The sequence below is a fragment of the Prunus avium genome, chromosome 4, assembly GCF_965620075.1.
Source record: "Prunus avium chromosome 4, drPruAviu1.hap1.1, whole genome shotgun sequence".
NCBI lineage: Eukaryota > Viridiplantae > Streptophyta > Magnoliopsida > Rosales > Rosaceae > Prunus > Prunus avium.
In genome coordinates, this window is record NC_142287.1 from 19,117,709 (window position 1) to 19,138,452 (window position 20,744).

General features: G+C 36.5%; 4 protein-coding genes across 5 annotated transcripts; 1 reads left to right on the forward strand and 3 right to left on the reverse strand.

The window, feature by feature from the left end:
• Positions 1–2,377: 2,377 nt before the first annotated feature.
• On the reverse strand, positions 2,378–3,367 carry LOC110771815 (uncharacterized). Its single transcript, XM_021976167.2, has one exon. It carries the CDS (start codon positions 3,242–3,244, stop codon positions 2,510–2,512), a length of 735 nt encoding a protein of 244 aa, XP_021831859.1. The 5' UTR covers positions 3,245–3,367; the 3' UTR covers positions 2,378–2,509.
• A 3,600-nt stretch (positions 3,368–6,967) lies between these two features.
• TIM50 (Haloacid dehalogenase-like hydrolase (HAD) superfamily protein) lies at positions 6,968–11,966 on the forward strand. The gene is made up of 10 exons (XM_021976174.2): positions 6,968–7,437; positions 7,825–7,916; positions 8,931–8,967; positions 9,516–9,577; positions 9,710–9,823; positions 10,096–10,200; positions 10,284–10,382; positions 10,735–10,891; positions 11,025–11,127; positions 11,538–11,966. Exons 1-10 carry the CDS (start codon positions 7,161–7,163, stop codon positions 11,581–11,583), a joined length of 1,092 nt encoding a protein of 363 aa, XP_021831866.1. The 5' UTR covers positions 6,968–7,160; the 3' UTR covers positions 11,584–11,966.
• A 445-nt stretch (positions 11,967–12,411) lies between these two features.
• On the reverse strand, positions 12,412–16,148 carry LOC110771820 (uncharacterized). 2 transcript variants are annotated; one of them, XM_021976171.2, is made up of 9 exons: positions 15,901–16,148; positions 15,085–15,152; positions 14,887–15,003; positions 14,130–14,323; positions 13,941–14,046; positions 13,673–13,823; positions 13,383–13,522; positions 12,866–13,032; positions 12,412–12,787 (listed from the first exon to the last, which is right to left on the reverse strand). In XM_021976171.2, exons 2-9 carry the CDS (start codon positions 15,143–15,145, stop codon positions 12,494–12,496), a joined length of 1,230 nt encoding a protein of 409 aa, XP_021831863.1. In that variant the 5' UTR covers positions 15,146–15,152; positions 15,901–16,148; the 3' UTR covers positions 12,412–12,493. The 2 variants fall into 2 exon arrangements, with proteins under 2 accessions (XP_021831863.1, XP_021831862.1); XM_021976170.2 differs by having other exon boundaries at positions 15,085–15,198; positions 15,901–16,147.
• Positions 16,149–16,708: 560 nt separating this feature from the next.
• On the reverse strand, positions 16,709–19,422 carry LOC110771819 (Ribosomal protein S8e family protein). The gene is made up of 10 exons (XM_021976169.2): positions 19,265–19,422; positions 19,079–19,145; positions 18,856–18,975; positions 18,688–18,755; positions 18,127–18,235; positions 17,980–18,048; positions 17,798–17,855; positions 17,301–17,536; positions 17,158–17,209; positions 16,709–17,046 (listed from the first exon to the last, which is right to left on the reverse strand). Exons 2-10 carry the CDS (start codon positions 19,079–19,081, stop codon positions 16,979–16,981), a joined length of 783 nt encoding a protein of 260 aa, XP_021831861.1. The 5' UTR covers positions 19,082–19,145; positions 19,265–19,422; the 3' UTR covers positions 16,709–16,978.
• Positions 19,423–20,744: the final 1,322 nt, after the last annotated feature.

A 20,744-nucleotide genomic window follows, 5' to 3' on the forward strand; every position in this document is an offset into this window, starting at 1 on the left:
GAATATAATTTTCTTTCATTAGTGCTTTGGGGGCAATGTGTTTGATAAAATGCCTCAACACGAGACGAATTTTTCTACGGATAAATGATATTGCATTTAACCTGCATGAGGATGCAGAGCTTCTTCATCTTGCCACCATGTATAGTTTTAAGAAATCGATAAATTTAGATGTCATTTTGGGCATAGTTCATATATATAAGGGATAAATGACAAAATCGATGGATTTAGATGCTTGACAAATTTTATGAATGTCTCCATTTGGTTTTAGGTGAAACTCCCTTAACAAAAAATGAGCTTTAAGTTGTGTGTGTCTGAGAAATCCTTCTCCCTGTAGTTTAGACTATCGCTTGTATTAAAAAAAAAAAAACTTTTAAGCTTAGGTGCTACAAGTGCTAACATATCTCTCTCACTTTCATTGATTGGTATATGGAATGTGAGAATCAAACAAATAAGTTTGAGATTTAACTTCACCTTGAAGGAAGGAAGGACCCATATATCATTTATGAAGAAACTGCTTTGTTGATGTAATAAGGGGTGAAAATGAAGGCTCCTGAGTTTCCAACCACTTCAGTGTAAAGACTTTAGGGATTCTTCCAGCCACCTGTACTTAAAACAACAACAGCAAAATACAAAATCAATCCCTTTCAGAAATGGAAACAAAATTCTGTGGCCTTTTGATGCACTAATTTTACTTTCAAGCATTTAACTTTATTCAAACAACTGCCAAATGGTTTGGAATTTGAAATCCTATTGATCAGGAACTTGACATGTGTAAGTCTGATTTTGTCCAGGACTTCAGATTCAGATAGGGCAACAAAATTATCCGACCTGAAATGAATTTCTATGTTTTAGGAAAGTGAATGTTGGATATCATGAAGTCATGTCACATCTAGTAATATTGGATAAAATGGGTAAGATCAATACTTGCAATATAGTTTCTTAAGGGCGTGGGTTACCTATAGGCTAGAGATGCCAAAATTCTTATATGCTATTCCTTCTTTCTTTTGCTTTTTGGTCACTTGCTACTTTTACCTTTTTACTAATTTTCATTTGAGCAAATTAATTAGATTGGTCTTAAGTGGTAAAACCATCACCCCATATATATGTAGATAAACTAAAATATCTCTCCATGTGAGGGGCACATGATACGTTTTTATAAAAAAACATGATCAAAACTTGACCTAGGTGATAAGTTGCATCATTTTACAGAGACTAGGTGGTTAACACACACACACAAACAAGATGTAATGGGATCTCTACTTTGCAAATTAAGATCTTTTTCCATTGGGCTAAACCCAATTGGTTGTGCATATACTTAAAAGTTCATATCGTATTCCTACAAATTTCATAATAATGGAACAATGTCACATCTTAGAGTTTTGATTTTATTCTCCTTCTAGATACCTCTTCCATGTTGCTAAAATTGGGTAAGATTAATACTTGCAACATAATTTCTTAAGGGCACCGGGTACCTATAGGCTATAGATGCCTAAATTCATATATGTTATTATTCCTTCTTTCTTTATCTTTTTTTGCCACTTTGCTACTACCTTTGTATGCTACTTTTACCTTTTCACTAATTTTCATCTTAGCAAATTAATCAGAAGGATCTTGAGTTGTAAAGCCTTAGGTCCCGTTTGGTTCACGGAATAGATTTGAGGGAAAATCATTTTCCATGTCATTTTTTAAAGGATGGGAAATGGAAGATTCATTTCCCATGTTTGTTTTGAGTAGGAATGAAAAACATAGTTTGTATAAATTTTCAATTATACCCATATTAAAAATCAAATAAAAAAAGAATGCATTTAATGATATATTGAAATTCTAAATTGTTAACGGGGACAAAATAGTCATGAAAATGTGCATTTAATGTCGGCTCATTTTCCCATACTTTCTCATGAGGAGGGAAAACAAAACTCAAGTTGGGAGGAGGGCTTCATTTTCTCCCTACTTTCCCATGTGCCAAACAACCGTGAGAAAATAATTGATTTTCCATCCCAAACCTCCTTTCCCATGAACCAAACGGCACCTTATAATGTAGTGAGAAAATTATACAGATTGCTTTGTGTTTAGGGATTGTTACATTTTATCCTGATAGCAAAAATGAACTAAATTATTTGGATTCACATGACAGAGCTCGGGTTTCAGTGTTTCATCAACTCTGTCAATTCTCCAAGAACATAACAAATTAAGTTTTGTCAAATTCCCACCAAACAAAAAGATTGTAAGTCAATGGGGCCCAGCCAACCATAAACTCGAATGCAGCAGGACAAGTGTATATATCTAATTGTCATTATGAAAGCTTGCAGCAGTCGCTTATATATGAATCTCTGCTTCAAAGCACCGTTTTCATATTGTTATTATGCACTCAAAAGAATATAGAAAATAAAATCTTTTACTAATTAACATCTATAAATACATAATACACAACTAATTAACATAATGAAAATTAATTATGAATGAGTAAAAAAGGAAGTATTTCTCACAAACATACTAATTAGAACACTAATTAAACCATGATTAGTTGTCTTTGTGCTTCAATCCTTAATTCTTCCTTCATTCTTCTAATGAAATCTTCAAATTTCTTGTTTAGTTCTTCAGTGCTACTACTTAACATTCCATTTCCATCTTCATCTTCTTCAGCAAGTGTTCCATTTTCTTCTTCTTCTTCTTCTGGGACAATAAACTCACTTTCTGGTTTTTGCTCCTTTTGATCTTTATATTCTTCAGCTGCTTTCTCTGCATCTGTTTCTACTTGGTTGATCAAAGGCTCACTTTGTTGTCCTTCTTCTGCAGCAACATGTTCTGCTGACTCCATACTCTCCACTTTAACATCTTCCTTCTGCATAGCTGGTTCTTCAGTCTCTAACATTGGCGATTCGAACCCGGAACCACCTTCTCTGTTCTTGAAGGTGGTTTCATCATTAGAACGATGAGGCGGGGACGGGGACCGGATTAAGCCAGAGCATTTTGCAAGGACAACCAAGAGCAAATTGCAGATGAGGAACATGCAGTTCTTGTCAATGGTGTGGGTGAAAAGCTGGTAAGGGAATGTGGAGAAGTAGAAGTTGAGGGAATGGAGGCATGAAAGCAAAGATGAGTTGGGAATGCAGAAAGTGACCACAGAAACTGAAAGCAAAAACTTGGTAGCTTTTTTCAGAAGCTGATTGTCTATGGAGTTGTACATGTAGTAACTATGAGTCAAGGTTTGTTGGTTTTGGCCATGGTACTCAGTTTGATCCATTTTCTCTCTCTATCTAGCTAGTTTTTAATTGCTAAAGAGGCAGCTCTGGCAAATTGAGGAGGATATGGAATGGAGAGGAGTTTGAAGGAGTCTTTGGCAAGCTTGTATCTACATATCAAAGTCATGGATTGGATTGGAGGGTTATATATAGGTCAGGCTTCAAAGTAATTTTTTGGTTGTGTGGGTGGTTTTCCAAAAATACCCTTGGATTGAGGATCCTTAAATGGTGTTCCTATCAGATCAGTAGAAAATTGCCATTTGGAGACTTGAGATGGAGAGGATGTTGACATGTTATTTTCCAGACTATTTAGAACTTTCTAGCTGTCACCCCATTCAGGCATCAGGTAAGAGTAATCTTGATGTTCACCAATTTCAGATTTGACTTCTTTATGATGGAGGCAATCACTTGGGAGAGCTGGGACCAAGAAAGAGATCTGATAATTGATATTCAAGACTCTGTCTCTGTTCTATAACAAACCCTTTTGAAATATAGCATAATGTCATTGGCACAAGTAATGCTAGAGCATGAGACTTAACTTATACAAATAGTTTAGAACTAGTTTTTCTCTTTCCTAATCAACAAATCAAAGAAGATTCGAACATAAAATCTCTTTCATCATTGGCAAGAAAAATACCATTGAATTAAGAAGCAGGGACAGACCCTTATATTGACATTCCCAATCCACCCAAATCAACCCCTCTTTCATGCATAACCACGCACTGCATGTCGGCAAGCATAAATCCCAGCACTTCACGCACCCTGCACGTAAGGTAAATTTAGCCCATCTCATTTGAAATCCTAAGTCCGTCCTTGCTAATAAGCAAGCAATTAATTCTTAGAAATATAGTTGGCAACAGACAAACGTGTACAACTGCAGGCTAATCTACATTTTCTTTGCTAACACCAGGGAAACCAAAACCAAAAGGTTGTGACGTATAGCAGGTGAAAATTCTGCCTGTGTGGTTGTTGCTTGGAAAATCATAAGAAGAATAATAATGCTACATACACACACACACTTGTGGTTGGTTTTGATTTGGGATGGTGTTCAATCCCTTCATCTCTAAGCAAATATCATGCTCTTACTTCTCATAATAATGGAAGCTTTGATTTTAATGTAAGTTGTAACTTAAGAAAAGTTTAAGCAGTTTTCTCTCATAAATAATTAATTTACACGTAAACTTTTTTATTATTTTTACATAATTATATTACTTTATGACATGACATGTCAAAGATATATATATTCATAAAACTCTAATAATATATTAACCTTTGATTAGTTAGGCAAAAGAAGATCTGCAAATGCAGCACACGTCTCCAAGTGATTTTGACTATCTTCATTATCTTCTTTACTTTTCTAAGCCTTTAACTTTTAATGGGCACAACCCCAAACTTGTTTCTCTTCCTAACAACCACCTTCTATATAGTTTTATGCTTTCCCAAAAAGAGAAAAAGAGAAAAAAGAGAAGATTCTTTCTCACATTTCAGCTAGATTAGAAAAATCAAAATGGTATTTCATGTCAGGTTGTTGTTGGTCTAGGCAGGAAGACAAGACCATGATGTTGCTGGTTAATAAAGCCATCACAACTTTTTATTTAGGGTTTTATTTAGGGGTGGGCACGGTCCGGATTGGATCGGTGTCACTTCAAAATCATGGTCGAACTAATTACAATATGACGGTTTGATTTGGTTCAATTTGAATAAAAGTTATAAAAAAAACCGAACCAATTTAAAATGATTCGGTTCGGCCGGTTTGAGCCTAAGCCCAATTCATCCTTAATTTTTTTTTGGTTTACACATTAATTTGGGGGTAAATGGTCTAATACCCCCTGGACTATCACGCTAATTGAAATGTCCACCCCGAACAAAAATTTCAGCCAATTTAGCCTTCGTATTATATTTAATCGCCAATTTTACCCCTGCCGTTAGGTTTACCCCAATTCCATCCAAATGACCGTCAAAAAAACCACGTGAGAGGCACATGAGCACGTGATTCACTGTTGAATTAAATTTAATTTTTTAAAGTTTAAAATAATTAAATTGTTAAAACTACAAAACTGCAAAAAAAAAAAAAAAAAAAAAAAAAAAAGGGAAGGCAATCATTGTCTTCCCCAGCCCCTTCCTCCTCACATGCGGCTCAAGAGCAGGGGTAGCCAGCTCGGCCGGAGATGGATAAAACAAGGCGGAATGTTTGCTTCAGTTCGAGATCTATAGCCAGTTATAGATGCATATCCAGTTCCTAGGCCCGCAGCATACCTTCCGATTTGAGAGCCATAGCCAGTTGTAAAACCCGTCGATCCAGTTGGTTTCAGAAGCAAGGGTAGCATCCCAGCCTCCTTCCAGTAGCGCATTCTTTGATTAGCTAGTCCAGTGTGCAGCAACCATTTCACCAGCAGAACTAGTTTCCCTTCCCGACGAGCTTCAAAGTCTCCACGATTTCGCCTTTGCGAATCTTCCCTATATTGCCCTGCGGATCAATTTCAGAAACCCTTTCGTGCAGGGCCCTACAAATTTCCGCCTTCCAAAAGCTTCTCACTTCGAATTTAATCTTGGGGTGTGTCAAAGTGTTCACCTTGAGCTGTTCTGGAACAAAAGAAGGGTTAGGGTTAGGGTTAGGGTTAGAGGAGGTGGCAGGGAGGGTGGAGATTAAATTTTAGGGGTTGCCAGTATAGCCGGGCGGCTATACCTTTTAAATATATTATATTACATTTTCCTTATTTTCTTAATGCATTACCTTGTAAAATGTCAAATTTACCCTTATATTTGACAGGCATTTGGATGGAATTGAGGTAAACCTAACGGCAGGGGTGAAATTGGCGATTAAATATAATACGAAGGCTAAATTGGCTGAATTTTTTTTTCAGGGTGGACATTTCAATTAGCGTGATAGTCCAGGGGGTATTAGACCATTTACCCTTAATTTGGTCAATATTGTCGTATAATTTTCGTTACATTTGGTTATGTTACCAACTTTAAGTGGGAGCTTTCATCAAAATATGGCTTATTTTAGCCCTTCAACTCATGTATTTGTTCAAAATGGTCAAATTATTTCCGTTTAGGGTTTTACATTTGGATTCCATTAAAGAGAGCATATAGCCTTACCGAGTAAAATATGTGAGATTTAGTTTTTTCATGATTGAATAGGTTGTATTTTAATGAAAATAACACTATAAAGTTGGTCATGTTCCGTCACGTGATCGAATTAAAAGAATATTTTGATTGAATGTGACGGGAGGGACCAAATTGATGTATGGTCCAAACAAAATTTGAACAAAATCAACGTTTAGGATAACATTGATGTGGAGAACAAGAGGATGGCGAGAACAATTTGAAGGTTAAGAACTAAAATGATGCGTTTAAGTTTAACATAATTCCGGGACTAGTATTGCAGTGACGGATTGAGGGGTTTTGGACGGATGGTAAAAAAGACTTTAGAACAATAGTTCCATCTTTTTAGTCGGAAGAGGAAGAATAGTTCAAAAGTTAAATGGAAAAAAATGGAAGTCCGGTTATCATTTTTTAAGAAAAAATGGAAAGAAAAAAAATTTGGAAAAAAGAAAATAATAATAAAAATAAATTTGGAAAAAAGAAAATAATAATAAAAATAAATTTGGAAGATGATTTATTACTCTGCATCCTAGGTCCAAATTTCAATATCCTCTAAATCGCTAATTCGCTGGTATAAAAGAAAGAAGTCGGCTACCAAACAGAGAGTTTCTTGACTAAACTAGGAACCAACCACTACAAACAACCGACATCCAAACACCCCTCCGTATTAAGAAGTTCAATACAATTCCAATACCCAAACACCCCTTCTGTCTCTGTCTCTCTCTCTCTCTCTTTCAGTCTCTCTCTCTCGCAAAACCCTATTAACCCCAAACAGGCGATCACAAGCAAAACCTCTCTAAAACCCTAAAAATGTCTTCGATACTTCTTCGATCCCGTTTAGTCTCCCGGGTATTAAAGCGTAATCGACGCCTATTCAGCTCCGATGTGGCTTCAACCCCTCCCAAAGAGCCGCTCATCGGGGCTCAAGCCCTAGTCTCCGATCTCACGCCTCCACCTCCACCACCGCCACCACCACCTAGTACTGAGGCTTCGAACGCGTCAAGTGGAAAAGCTTGGAACTTCCTCAAGTACTCGCTCATTGGCGCGATCACTGGAGCCACTGCCACTGTTGGTTATGCCTCCTATGGTATGAGCTGCGCTGATTTGGAAATGATGGTTCATTTTTGGTGTGGTTCTTTTTTGGGATTCGGAAGAGAACTTTGATGTGGGCTTTGGGTGAAAAGAACAAGAAAAGTTTGATGTTGGGTGTTTTAGATTAATTCATGATGAGGAATTTCCATTTATAGCCGATTTTATAAACCAATGCAGAATTGTAAGATTTGGGGTTTGATTTTGACTGTGAAATTTGGGTTTCTTCTTTTTTCTTGGCTTGTAGAAGCGAAATTTGATGTGGGTTTTGGCTAAACAGAAAAGCTTTGTGTTGGTAATATTGGCTTAATTGGTATTCTTGTGGGTCTTTATGTTTGTTGGTGAAAGAGGGAGAGTGAATTTTGGATTCGCATTTGTTTTGCAGCGTACTCTGTGGATGAAATCGAGGAAAAGACGAAGGCTCTCCGGGCAGCACCTTCAAATATCAAGGTGGCAGATGATGCACCTGCTCTTGAGGTAAGTATGACTTGGAACTTTTTTTAACGAATGCAGTTACTTGGCTCTGGGAATGACTTGATATTTTTCTACATTTCTTTGGCATGAAATGCTAACTATCAGGTTAGCTTTGCGTAAAAATGATATCCGAGTAACCTGACCTGAAAAAGAGAGGGGAAGAGAAAGAACAAAATCTAAGGCTTCTTTAGTTTCCCAAACTTTTTGAAAAATTAGGATTCAATCCAAAATTGAAGTTGTGTTTTAATATTTTTAATATTTCCAGACATGTGTCATATTGAATTCGAGAACTTTAAAACATGTTCGAGATGAGTTTCTGAGAAGAGTGAAAATAGGATATGCATTTAGTTCACATTGTTTCGGAACAATTTCCTGTCATCTGCTTAATATTAAAATTCTTGACATGTATAGAGGATGACAGTCAACTGCCATTAGTGCTTGGCCGACTGCCTTTGACCTGGTCAAACTGGTTCAGTTGAAATTCAGGGGTATTTTGCCCAAATACTTAAGCATGGCAGTGAGCTGGGGTTTTAGTCAAGGATTGCATATTTTCAGAGTTTTTGGATAGAAGGTCGTTGAAAATGGCAAAATTGACATTATTATTTTCAGGTACTGTGTTGTTTTCAAGATTGTATCCAAAAATTCATTTAGGAAAACCAGATAACCACACCTTTATTTAGGATTGTTTTGTGTCCCTGGATTTTAAGAACAATGAATTGTATCCGCATATCCAGTTTTGGTATAAACAAACATTGTATGCTGTAGTTTGCATGCATTGAGTCACTCATCACTAAATATTTTAGCAATTGTTAACCAGAGAGACTGTGTTTTAATCTACACAGAATATTCTGACCAAAAAAAAAAAATCACACAGAATAAAGACAAGTGGTTGGTTGCATTAGTTTCCGTCGTATGAAGCCTTTCTCATTATGATGCGTTATGTTATCTTATTACCTGTGTACTTGGAAGGGATGCAATCTCAATAGATTAACATTTTGTTATTAAATTTTTCTGCAGAAATTTAAAAATCGGGTATACTCTTCTGCAATTACAGGTGGGTTCCTGAACTACACCTCTGTTGAGTAATAGCCATGCTTCACGTATTACATTTGTCTGCTACACAGTTTCAGCAGTTTTTCCAGTCTTTTTGTGAATTTTGACTGCTATTAATTCACTTCATGTTGGAGCCGGTTACGTAGAGGATGCATCGATTAACCTCAATTATCTTTTACTTTTATTTTATTGTATAGTTCATATATGTTAATTACTCACCATATAGTAACTTTATCATGTTGGTGAACATCAGAAAATGACAAAAATACACATGTGAGCTTTTGATCCAACACTTTTATCACAGAGAAGTGTATTGTGTAGTGATGGTATATTGTAAAAAAAGTATATTGATGGTTAATAATTATTGTTTTGAAGTATATTGACCTTGCTCATTTGGTTGACACTTGTCACCTGATGGGCTTGATGTTTAGTAGCACATGACTTGGTAGTAGCAACTTTTTGCTTAGTACCACAAACAAGCCATCCTTTCTAATTATAGTTCGTATTGTTACCGACAGTATGCTGATTCATTTTTGTCTTATATTTCAGTGCCTGCTAAAGCAGCCGAAGTTTATATTGATGCAAGGAGGACGATTGAAGAACAAATTCGAGTGTGTAATTTTCTCTTCTTTTTTTTTTCTTTTTTCTCTTCTTTCACTTTTGGTTCTCTGCTTCAGCAATCGGCACAGTGTAGCATCATCATTTTGATTTGTTTGACACAGTTTCTTGTTACTGTCATATAGGGTTATACTGAACCATACGCAGAGAAGCTTCTTCCAGATTTGCATCCCATGGAGCGACATGTTTTTACACTTGTTTTGGATCTGCAGGAGACGTTACTTTACTCTTATTGGACGGTAAGGCTAGGACTGGAAAATGGTTGTTGTATCTCCAACTTGAAAAAATTCCTTCTTTCAGGATGGCAAGATTTGGCATGGTCGTAGAAGATGTAGTGGGTAGTCTTGTGTTTTTTTCGGTTATCTCATGACATCTAGACAATGATCTTTTCCCACATTTTTCATGTCATGTAAAAGTGTTCTGCATTACAGTCCTCATGCCTTGAAAGTTCTTTTTGTTTCTTCTTTTTGGTGTGGTTACTTATACTCATGTTTCTTTTTGGCATGTAAAGCGAGAAAAGGGCTGGCAGACTATCAAAAGACCTGGAGTTGATGCTTTCTTGGAACATCTTGCTCAGTTTTATGAAATCATCGTGTATTCAGACTATTCTAATATGGTATTTCAATATTTCACACTACCATTCTTTCTCTTGGAAATTATTTAGACTAACAGAATCTAACTGTTTCTTGGTATATGTAGTATGTAGATCCTGTAATGGAGAGACTGGACACAAAGCATTGTGTAAGATATAGGCTAGGAAAGGCTGCCACTAAGTATCAGAATGGAAAACATTATAGGGTAAGTTGGTTGGGTACTTGTTTTAATAACTGATGTTCAATTCCCTCGTTTCTGTACCTTCTTGATGATTGACATCTTTGAATTGCTTCTTTCAGCATGGAATTATTTTATGTGATTGGTGAACCTAGCCTTTGCCAATCTCTTAGTATTTCTTTCAGCAAATTTTGTCTGCTGCAACCAAAAAGCTCACTCGTGTCCCATGTCAAACCATGAAATAATTGATAAACTCCAATCTGTTTAATGATTCAAAAATTCTTTTCCCTCTTTCTTGGCTAATCCACTGTTACAAGTCTGGATCTGGTTTTGACATGTGTGTTTAGTAAAGCATATGAGGTGTAGTTTCTCTTGGCAGGACCTTTCCAAACTTAATAGAGATCCAAATAAAATCATCTATCTGAGTGCCCACGCACGAGAAAATAGCCTTCAGCCTGAAAATGGTGCCATAATAAAGCCATACAAGTATGAGATGGATGACACAGCTCTTGTGGATTTCATACCATTTCTTGAATGTAAGTCTGGGATTTTCATTTGTTTTCTAGCACCAGTAGCTCTTGCATTATTTCTATTCATCATGTTTGTGTTAAATCAACTAAAGTTTCTGAGAAATGCATTACCGCCTGCTTCTGCTTGGTTTATGTGCAGTTGTCGCCCGTAACCCTCCAGCAGATATTAGGCAAGTATTAGCATCGTATGAAGGGCGTGATATCCCTGCAGAGTTCATTAGGCGTTCTAAAGAGCATCAGAGGTAAAGTATATTCTTAACGTGTGTGTGTTTAATCTTTGTAATTAACAAGGTCAACTGGGTTTTTTTTTTGGAGGGGGGGGCAGTGGGTTTAAAAAGCATAGAGATGTTTTCACTTAATTCGACATTTATAAGTCAGGCGACTGAGGAACTGTTCTATTCTTGTTGATAAATATAAATTTAAAAAAAAAAAAAAAAAAAGCTTACAAATCCCTCCCCCTCTTTTTGTTTTGTTTTGTTTTTTTTCAAAAAAGAAAAGATTTTGTTATGAGATTCGCTGCACGCACACAGGTGGCCTGGGTTTGTGATTCAGATTTTGTGCCAAACATGCTTGACCATCCATTTGTCATATACTTTATAATGTTACAAGTTGTCACAAATTCTTACTTCACAAAATTCGAATGACATTGTAGGCGAATGCAAGAACAGAAGCAGCAAGGTCGATTGTGGAGACGTTGAGGTCAGGAAGGAGACCGAATCAGAATATTGTAAAGACTAGGTGATGTTTTCAAGTATAACTTCCGAGCTGGTTTTCCAGTCAGTGTTAGCTATCAAGCTCAAGCCAATTCCGGAGAAATTTTGAATTGATTATATAATTCTTTTGCGGCATATTAAATCTGATTGCTCAGTTCAGTCTTTGGGCTGTTGACATCATATTTTTGGCATCAATTTAGCTGAAATTTTGCTCACAGAAATTTATATTTTGTAATACCCTGAGAATAAATTATTCTTAACTTGTTTGTTGAAAATTACTACCTATTTTTCCGGTTCCCAACACCCTTTTTTGTTGATTGGTATACATGTATTTGGGCAGAATAAGATCTGTTCACTTTTGGTTTGGTCACTACTATACTATCCATTCGGGTCTGTGCAAACAATATGCAGTCTTGAGTGATTAAAAATGTGTTCGAATATCTGCCCATGCACCGATCACCCTCCGTTTCTGGCATAACAGGTCTCACCTTCCTTTCGACCATTGTTTTTGGGACCATTTTTCTTCATACAAGTGATAGTCGAAACTACTCTACAAAGAAGGGGATTCGAATTTAGGTGCAAATGAGTGGGCAACCTGCATCTGCGTCTTCCTTTTGACAAACCATTGGTCAACTAAATTAACAAATAGATGAATTTTCGGGTTGATCTTGGACTAGCTAGTAACATAGAATCTCTCCAACGTTCATAAATGCAGCAAATTGGTATTGTATGTTAAGCCAGAAAACTATGTTTGCTCTCTGAATCACTAAATGAACAACTAGTTATGGATGTATGGATGGTAAGTCGAAGAAATCAAAAAGAAGACACACCAGTGGAGTGTTGTATAAACAAGAGAAAACAAAACATTCGCGTATCCTGCTATGTTAATTCATTCTCAGTCTCTCTTTGTCTGAGCAACATCAACAAGGTATTGATTCAAATTCTGACCAAATATTTTTGTAGAGAACGACTCCGTGACATGCTTTCGAGCTTCCGTACCCATTCTCTGTGCCATCTGTGGGTCTTGAATGAGTTTAGCCATAGCCAAGGAGAATTCTCTTGAGTTACCCTCACAAAGAAATCCTGTTACGCCATTCTTAACTGTCTCTACGGGTCCCCCACTATTGCATGCAATAACAGGTTTGTGAGCCGCCATCGCTTCCAGAGGAACAATGCCAAAGTGTTCATCCTGCATTATTGAATACTGCATGTCAAATTTATTTCTTCACCATATCCAATCAATGGAACAAAATAAAGTAATTAGCACCTTTGGCGTATAAAGAACACATAGGCATTGGGAGAGAAGTGCATTTCTTTCAGCTGTCGAGCAGGATGTGATGAAGTTAACCTGACTAGATACTCCTTCCCTTTCCACTAAACTTCTGAGCTCCTCCAAGTACTCAACATTTTCCTTCAAGCGCTTATCAAAACCACCTAAAACAATAGACATGAATCAATTTTTTCATCCGTATGCGCAGAAACTCATGCACTTCTATCAATCAAAGTATTAAATGATGTTGCATTAATGTATCAATGTAACCGGTAGGCATTCGAGTAGGCATTGGATCCTTTGGTATATGGCCCAAACAAATATCATCGAGAATTACCGAAAACAAGGACCAAACAGAACTAACCCGTAGCTCATATAGTAATTAAAGTCCATTTTATTGTTTGCCTAGCTACATATATCATATAAAATATTTTTTTTTATAAAGGGATGTACTTACTAATTAGCATAAAACATCCTTCAATATACCCAGGCAGATAACTAAGTAGGAACTTGCCTGCAATTGTCAAGGAAGCTTCAGCCAGATTAAGGTCTTGAAGCACATCTCCTCCAAGGGTGTGAAGCATAGAGAAGGCTAAAATTGCCAAGTCTATATTCTTTTTCTTCTCAAAACGGTTGATGGACAGAAAATTCAACCTACAACAAGGAAATAAACAAAGAAGAACCGAAACTGTAAATCACCAGATAAAATTCAAAGAAAAGTCATCAAACAAATGTTAGATATGGAATCATAAAAGCATGTCTAAAACCATAACAAACCAATAGATAAACAAACATGTTCATTACTTGTAAGAATTGGTGGGTTCATCAAACTGATTCACATTGACAGCTGGGTAAAGAACAGCTGGCCGAACTCCTCGTGCATCAAGACGCTTGAAGGTCTTTGCAAACATAGATTCTGTAAATTTGCTATTAACAAGAATCTTATCTGCAATTCCTGCAGCAGTATCATTTAAAAAAATAATGTGGTAAGGAATAGTTGTATACACACAGCAAACTAAAGAGATACAGTAGACACATCACATAAAACGATAACCAAGAAATGGAATCAGACCAGTTGTCATTTCTTCTATGAAGTCTATTGGTTTTCTATATATCCTCCTTAGAATAGTTGTATGTTGAGCCAGCAATAAATCTGGAAAATGACAATAAAACAGAACCTGCACACAAAGATGCAACACATAAAACAACTATAATAGCAAACACTGCTACATAACAATTCGTACAAGATGGGTTCAAGCACCTTTGTTGACTTCTTCAGCTTCAGCAATGGGATGACAATAGAAACCTGATCTGCTAGTATCACATCAAATGATGGCCACATGACTAGCATACACAGAGCAACAAAAAGGCACCGCAGATATGCACACAAAGCATGAAGATGATAGAATATATGTCGGGGTAGGAAAGCACCATATACAGTCACAGGAAAGGTACCTGACAAACCGGTAACATTAAAACATCAAACTATGCACTGCTTTTGACTGATAGCTAATCAACACCAAACCGAGAACAGGTTCCCCGAAAAGGAAGCAGAAAGTATAAGTCACCTTCCAACTCTAAGGCCTAACCCATCCGACTATTTAGTAGTACCCATATGCCATGAATTTCTCAAGGCAGGTTGTATTTCTAACCATGCTACTCCTAGAATACACACACCAAGACTACTTGAACCTGAAATCTTTCAGTATTTTACTGTGACTTATTTTCTTCCTCAAAAGGATGCGTACAAAATTTTATCTTCTTGTGTATGTAAACTAGGTCATCATGTACATCTCTGATTTCAACTTTCAAATGGCATTACAATGCCTCTTTTTGCAACTTTATGTCAAAAGAAAACAATAGTATTCAGCAAAGAATATGGACAAGAGTTTTAGTTGACGAACACACTCCTATTTGATTTGTTGTACCATACACACTCCAACACTAACTAAACCCCACCACATTTTTCACAAATACCATGATTTCAAAGATAAATTTGAAGTACCAAAAAGGCACACCAGAAATAGTCTCCTCAAAACATCGATTTTTGTCATGGTGCGCTGTGAAAACATGAACGTTATGCCCATGGGATGCGAGTTCCACAGCCGCATCAACAATTAGTCTTTCAGCTCCACCTGCACATCACATCGCAACAACATAAGGCCAAAACAACTTCTTTACAATCTTCAATGATAACAGGAAGAAATAGAAATTACCTATACCCAGATCGGGATGAATAATAGCAATATTCAACTTTGAGCTTCCTTTCTTTGCCATTTTCCAACTAACAAAAGATTAAATTCTCATTCAAGGAGAAGATTGGGTCAAAACTGGGTCCAGATGAGAGATAGGAAAATAGAAGTATAATCAGCATTACATGACATGAACTAGTGTAAAATTCACAAACATGGTGTCTCTATGAAATCAAATACAATATTGAAACAAGGTAGAATTAGCTTAAAAGACAAATAACCTAATCTTAAAATAAACCATTGGTAGGCCTATCTACTAAGAGAACTGGACCCTAGTCTAGCGCGGATGGAGGGAATCATACGGTATTGCCCGGGTCATTTGGTGAATTTCCACTAATGAAATCTCACCTCAACAATCTCTTCTGATAATTTTTATTTATTTTCTGTTGAAGCTATCCTCATTATGTTAACGATGAATAATCCCTTACTCAATAATCTTTCATTTTTATCATAAATCCTCCCTCACTAGCCTAAAATTGCGGAATTTATCACACAATAAACTAATCCAAAATAAGTTGGGATCAGCCGAAGAAGATACATGCTGCACAAACTACAAGATTTAGCAGCAAAGAGACTGATTTATAAAGCAATTAGCTTTCTACACCCAAAATAAATATAGAAATTTCCAACCGACGCATATCAATTATGATCATGAAAATCCCCTAAATAATAAACTTAATGGATATATGCACATATATTACGAATCATTTGGGTCACAATCCTGAACTGGGCAAAGAGGAAAAGATGCGAGAGTGCAGAAAAAGCCAAGCCTTGACTTACCAACTCTATTCGTGAGAGAGAGGAACATTTGCAGAGAGAGGACTGGGTTAGCCGTTATCTCGGTGACTTCAAACATTTTGTCGAGTTGAGCATAAATGGGGTTTTGGGTCCAGGTTTGGGTTGGGTACACTGAAAAACTCTTCCGCCCAAAGCCCGCCCAAAATACTTATGCGAATGAGCTCGAGCTTTATTGAGTTATGGCTTTTTGAATACAAGTGATAATCGCCATTTGGTTCGTAGAAAGAATTTGATGAGAAATAATTTTCTATCTCTTTTCTCAAGTGATGGAAAATGGAGATTCCTTCCCCATATTTGGTTTATGTAGGAATATAAAACAAAGTTCGAACCTAAAATTACTAGTATGCAAATAAGATGGATTTTGTTTTCAACCAAATAATCCGTGAAAAATAATGACGAGATGAGCTAAGCAACATATTGGTTGAAAGAATATTAATAAAATAAAATATTTATGGGCATATTATCACACCTCGATGCATATAGCATGGAGAAGGCTCTTTGGATTGGAATGGGAACCAAAACCAACTTGTCATTAGAAGGTTTTTTCGTGGGTTTAATTTCATGGTTGAAATTACTAGCCACGGAAAATTCATGCGGAATATCATGCAGTGCTTGTTACTGTTAGGATTTGGTTTGTGTGCTAGCATTTACCCGGGCCGAAAAACTAATGCTATGCGACAAAGATCATACATTAACCAGCTTAAATTGTGTTATCTAAAAGGCAAACGTTTGCAATCCCTGCTTTTTTTGGTTTGTTGAACCACAATACAATTTAGACAAAATCGTCAGATGGAAAATTTTCTTAATCGACACTGATTTGGTAATAAATTTGAACAAAGAGTTATTCTGAATTAGCCACAATATGCACTCAACATTCAGGTTCTAGAGACAAAATTGTGTGACATACAAACGTTTGATCTCTCAGTTTAAAACCAAATTTTTGTGTCAAAACCATTTGGGGTGAGGACATGTTGGCTGGCGGTGCATGATGAGACATGGATGACAGATACAGGGCCAGAAGTCCACTCCACAATTCAGTGATGCTCATTGAGCGGCCCTCTTAAACGAGCAGGACTGCATTTACACATCCGTCGTTCTCTGGATTATTTGTCACCTGAGCATATTTCCCTGCATCGACCACAAAGCAAAAGTTAAATTCTCCAACACAAGTCAGAATCTAAAGAATCCATGTTTAAAAGAGTGCATGATAGCAAAAAGCTACATTAAGGTTGAACTCACCCCATACAACTTTCCCTGCAGGTGTGACTAGACCAAGTTCACTTACATTCACCTGATATCCACAGAATAGATGAGTAAATAACGAAATACATTGTGGATTGGCTTTATACATGCAACAAATCATCACATAACAAATGAGGTACCTCAATGATGGTTCCCTTGGTCAAGACACCAAGAGAGGTATACATTTGACCATTAGGATTCTTCTTCACACCAATGATCTCAAGGTTAAAAGTGCACTTAAGTTCAGGGTGTGTCACATGAGCTTTGGTGAATCGCAATCCACTGGGCCGGATAAACCTCTCATACTTTGGAGGTTTCCTCGTGAAACCAGGTCCTACAAATGTGGCTTTTGTGACCATCCTCTTCCATTGCTTGGCTACAAAACAGAACCAAGTATATAAGCTGCCAGGAACAAAAACAATAAATTTAATGAAAATACTGGCATCAGTTTTCACATATCCGAAATATTATTTATACAAGCTTAGCATGAAAAAATCAAGATAATGAATAACTTCATCTCGTTATGAGGGAAATCTAACTCTCATAAGCCTAATTAATAATCATAAATTTAGGGGAAAAAACAACCAAGACTGGTGTTTGGTATGGGAATAGTGAGGAAAAGTTAAAGAATACTTACTCTTGCGTTTTCCAGATCTAAGAATTTTAAACATCTCATCTTCAGCCACAGGCCTTACCTGGAGAAGATATAACTCAGTCAGAAACAAGATTAACAAAAGAGAAATGCTATTGTACTGCACCGAAAATTCATTCACACAGAAAAGTAAAGAGGCAAAGGAAGAATGTGGCAGATGTTCTTACCTTGGGTAGAGGGACTTCCCATTTCCCAGCTTTCTCCTTCCTTTTTTGCTTGATGGTGTTGTTGAGAATCTGTTTCCAGCATAATGTTAGATTAAAAAAACATGATGAAATATATTTTCATAAAATCAATAATAGCTGGCACATTACTTTTGCACGTGTTGTGTTGTCACGATCCAGAAGATATGCTGGAACAGCTCCTTCATGAACATCATCATCCACCTTGCGCCTAGTTGATGACTCCTCATGCATAGCCAACCTGTCGACATTCACAAACAATATTTTTATTTTACATAAATATAATTCACCAGTTGCATGCACACAAATCCAATACACTGAGGTATTGACATACAGGCAAACTACCTATGATAGACATTTAGAAACACTAAAACGACGCAGATAAACTTATGTAGAGTCATACAGTTGTAAATATGAATGTAGCTATGTCTAGGTGTATACGTCACACCAAATTAATAATCATGCCACCAGTGCAATATGAAAAATCAAGTTAAAAGCATCAATTTAATGCAATTGTAAGTTCTTAGAGATTCATCTTAACAATCTAAAGGGAATATGGTTGACTATATGAAAAGCTATTAAGTAAGAAGATATCATTTATAAGAAACTTAAAGTGCTAGTGAGTTTGTTTTCAGAGAATAATCAACAGAACACAATGATAAACTGGAATAAGATCCGCATAATAGAACTCACGTTTTCTTCATGAGAGCCTTTTCTGCATAGCGTTTCTTAGCAAACATCTTACCCTTGATACCCAGAGCCTGTTCCATGACAAACATTCGAAAGAAACAGAATAAGCATAAATTTCACTTTGATTTTTAACTTTTAAGGAAAATAGAAGAAAAGGAGAGAATTGATGACCTTCTGGGCAGTCTCTGAACGCTTGTGGACCAAACGAGCCTCCTTCTTGCGCTTTCGCTCGAAGTGGTCTGGTCGGTACCCATACCGCTTCCTGTGAAGCTCTATGTAATCTCCCTGCGGCTGTATTTCACAAACAACAATAGTATACCATATGAAATCATTTCCTGAACAATATGAAAGTTAGAGAAAAATAAAAACAGAAAGAGAGAGATGGGGAACGAACCATGGTTGCAGAGAGTTTGTCGCTCTCGGTTTGTTGTCAAAATTCACGGGGAAGCCTCGGCAAGAATCTATAAAACCATAATCACATAAATAACATAATACAAATTAAAAAGCGTACCCAATCGCGGTACGGTATCGATCTGGAACAAAAGATTTAACGACTCAGTTCCAGAGGCGAGAACAGTACCTGATAGACGACGTTGCTGCTACAGAACAGTACCTCACCGCCGACAACAGACGAACAAACTAGGGTATATGAGGGAGAGTGCTATAAGGGTTTAGGGGAAGGGAAGATATTGGGTTCGGAGAGGATATTTTTGGACGAATGGATTGCAAGAGCCCGGCCCAGGCAAAAGGCCCCTGGTCTCCCAATTCAGCTCCAGCAGTGACATCCAGCTTGGGCAAGAGCTGGCAAGCCCCAAGGCAAGATAGTCCGAACTGTTGTCTGAGGGCGCTGACATCAGCAAAGAAAAAAATTTAATAAAAAAAAAAAAAAATCTTAAAAATTACCAAAAATTTCAGAATTTTTTTCAAATACATACCTAGCAAATTTTTATTTATTAATCTATACATATGTGAATGGTAATTGCTCTTGAGTTGCCATGGCAATGGGTGGAAAAACACAAAAAAACTTCTTAGGTCAGATAGTATTCATATGAACAGTACCGCCCTTACTTGCCCTTACCCTTTACCATGGCAAATGGGTGCAAGTGCTCTAAGAGGGAACGTACTAGAGGTTGGGTGGGTGGGTGTGTCAATATAATAAAAGTATTGTTTTTTGGTTTCAAGAAAGTATAATCAATATGTCATCTTTTATTTTACTTTTATTGCAGTAAAATACTATTTTGGTTATTAAAACTAAAAGAGTTTAATATTAGAGATGAAAATGCAATATAGTTGCAGAAACTCAAGCATGAGTTCATGAACCGGAAAAAAGCCCAAAATTTGTTTATAAAAAATTAAAGTTTTCCCAAACTTGGTTAATGAATCATTCAAATATAACATTTATAAACAGAAAATTGATCACAAAGGCAAAGAACAATAGGAAAATGACTTGGTTGTGGGTCCTTGATGGCTCCGGATTTGGGTCAATAAATATTCTTTTGTTTCTGAAAAAATTGAATATTTGAATATAAATCAAGAAATGAAATAGATAACCAATAAGAATTAGAGTGGATCTTAAAGGTCACGTGTTCTTGATTTTCGTCTCCAACGTCGGAGTTGAATGTAGTTGTGAACGACAATGGATGAAAAACATGTTCTTGGTTTTATGAGAGAGAGCGTCTTTTGGTTGGAGTGATTTTTTCTTTTTCTTTTTCTTTTTCTTTTTTTAAAGTTTTTGTTTTTGTTTATGTTAAATTAACATTCTGTATGGTAAAAGTAATAAAATAATGACATATTGATATTTAAATCAGTTTTTTCTCAACCCTTAGATTAGATCCAAGGGTGAGTGATCAAAACTTTCTTGGACCCTAGGGTCCAAGAGAATGGCATTGTTCAAGAATTGCTAAGGAAGAAGGAAAGCCATGATTCTTTCAATACATTGGACAAATAAAATACATAACTTATTGAATAAATAAAAAAAACCACTTATTTATTTTATAAATAAGTTCATAATTAAAATTTACATGCAGAAACAAAAATTAAATTTTATTGTTGAAACTTCA

Bases quoted from the DNA above. Each gene is read 5' to 3' on its own strand.
- LOC110771820 (XM_021976171.2), bottom strand. From the start codon at position 15,145: ATGGCAAAGAAAGGAAGCTCAAAGTTGAATATTGCTATTATTCATCCC. The intron at 13,523-13,672 runs GTAATGAACATG...TCCTTGTTGTAG, and splicing joins GAACCCACCAATTCTTACAA to GTTGAATTTTCTGTCCATCA. The intron at 12,788-12,865 runs GTGCTAATTACT...TCAATAATGCAG, and splicing joins GTGTTCTTTATACGCCAAAG to GATGAACACTTTGGCATTGT.
- TIM50 (XM_021976174.2), top strand. From the start codon at position 7,161: ATGTCTTCGATACTTCTTCGATCCCGTTTAGTCTCCCGGGTATTAAAG. The intron at 7,917-8,930 runs GTAAGTATGACT...ATTTTTCTGCAG, and splicing joins ATGATGCACCTGCTCTTGAG to AAATTTAAAAATCGGGTATA. The intron at 9,824-10,095 runs GTAAGGCTAGGA...TGGCATGTAAAG, and splicing joins TACTTTACTCTTATTGGACG to CGAGAAAAGGGCTGGCAGAC.
- LOC110771815 (XM_021976167.2), bottom strand. From the start codon at position 3,244: ATGGATCAAACTGAGTACCATGGCCAAAACCAACAAACCTTGACTCAT.
- LOC110771819 (XM_021976169.2), bottom strand. The intron at 18,756-18,855 runs GTCATCAATTCT...GTCATGGAACAG, and splicing joins GTTCAGAGACTGCCCAGAAG to GCTCTGGGTATCAAGGGTAA. The intron at 18,236-18,687 runs GTGAGTTCTATT...GAATGTCGACAG, and splicing joins AAGGCTCTCATGAAGAAAAC to GTTGGCTATGCATGAGGAGT.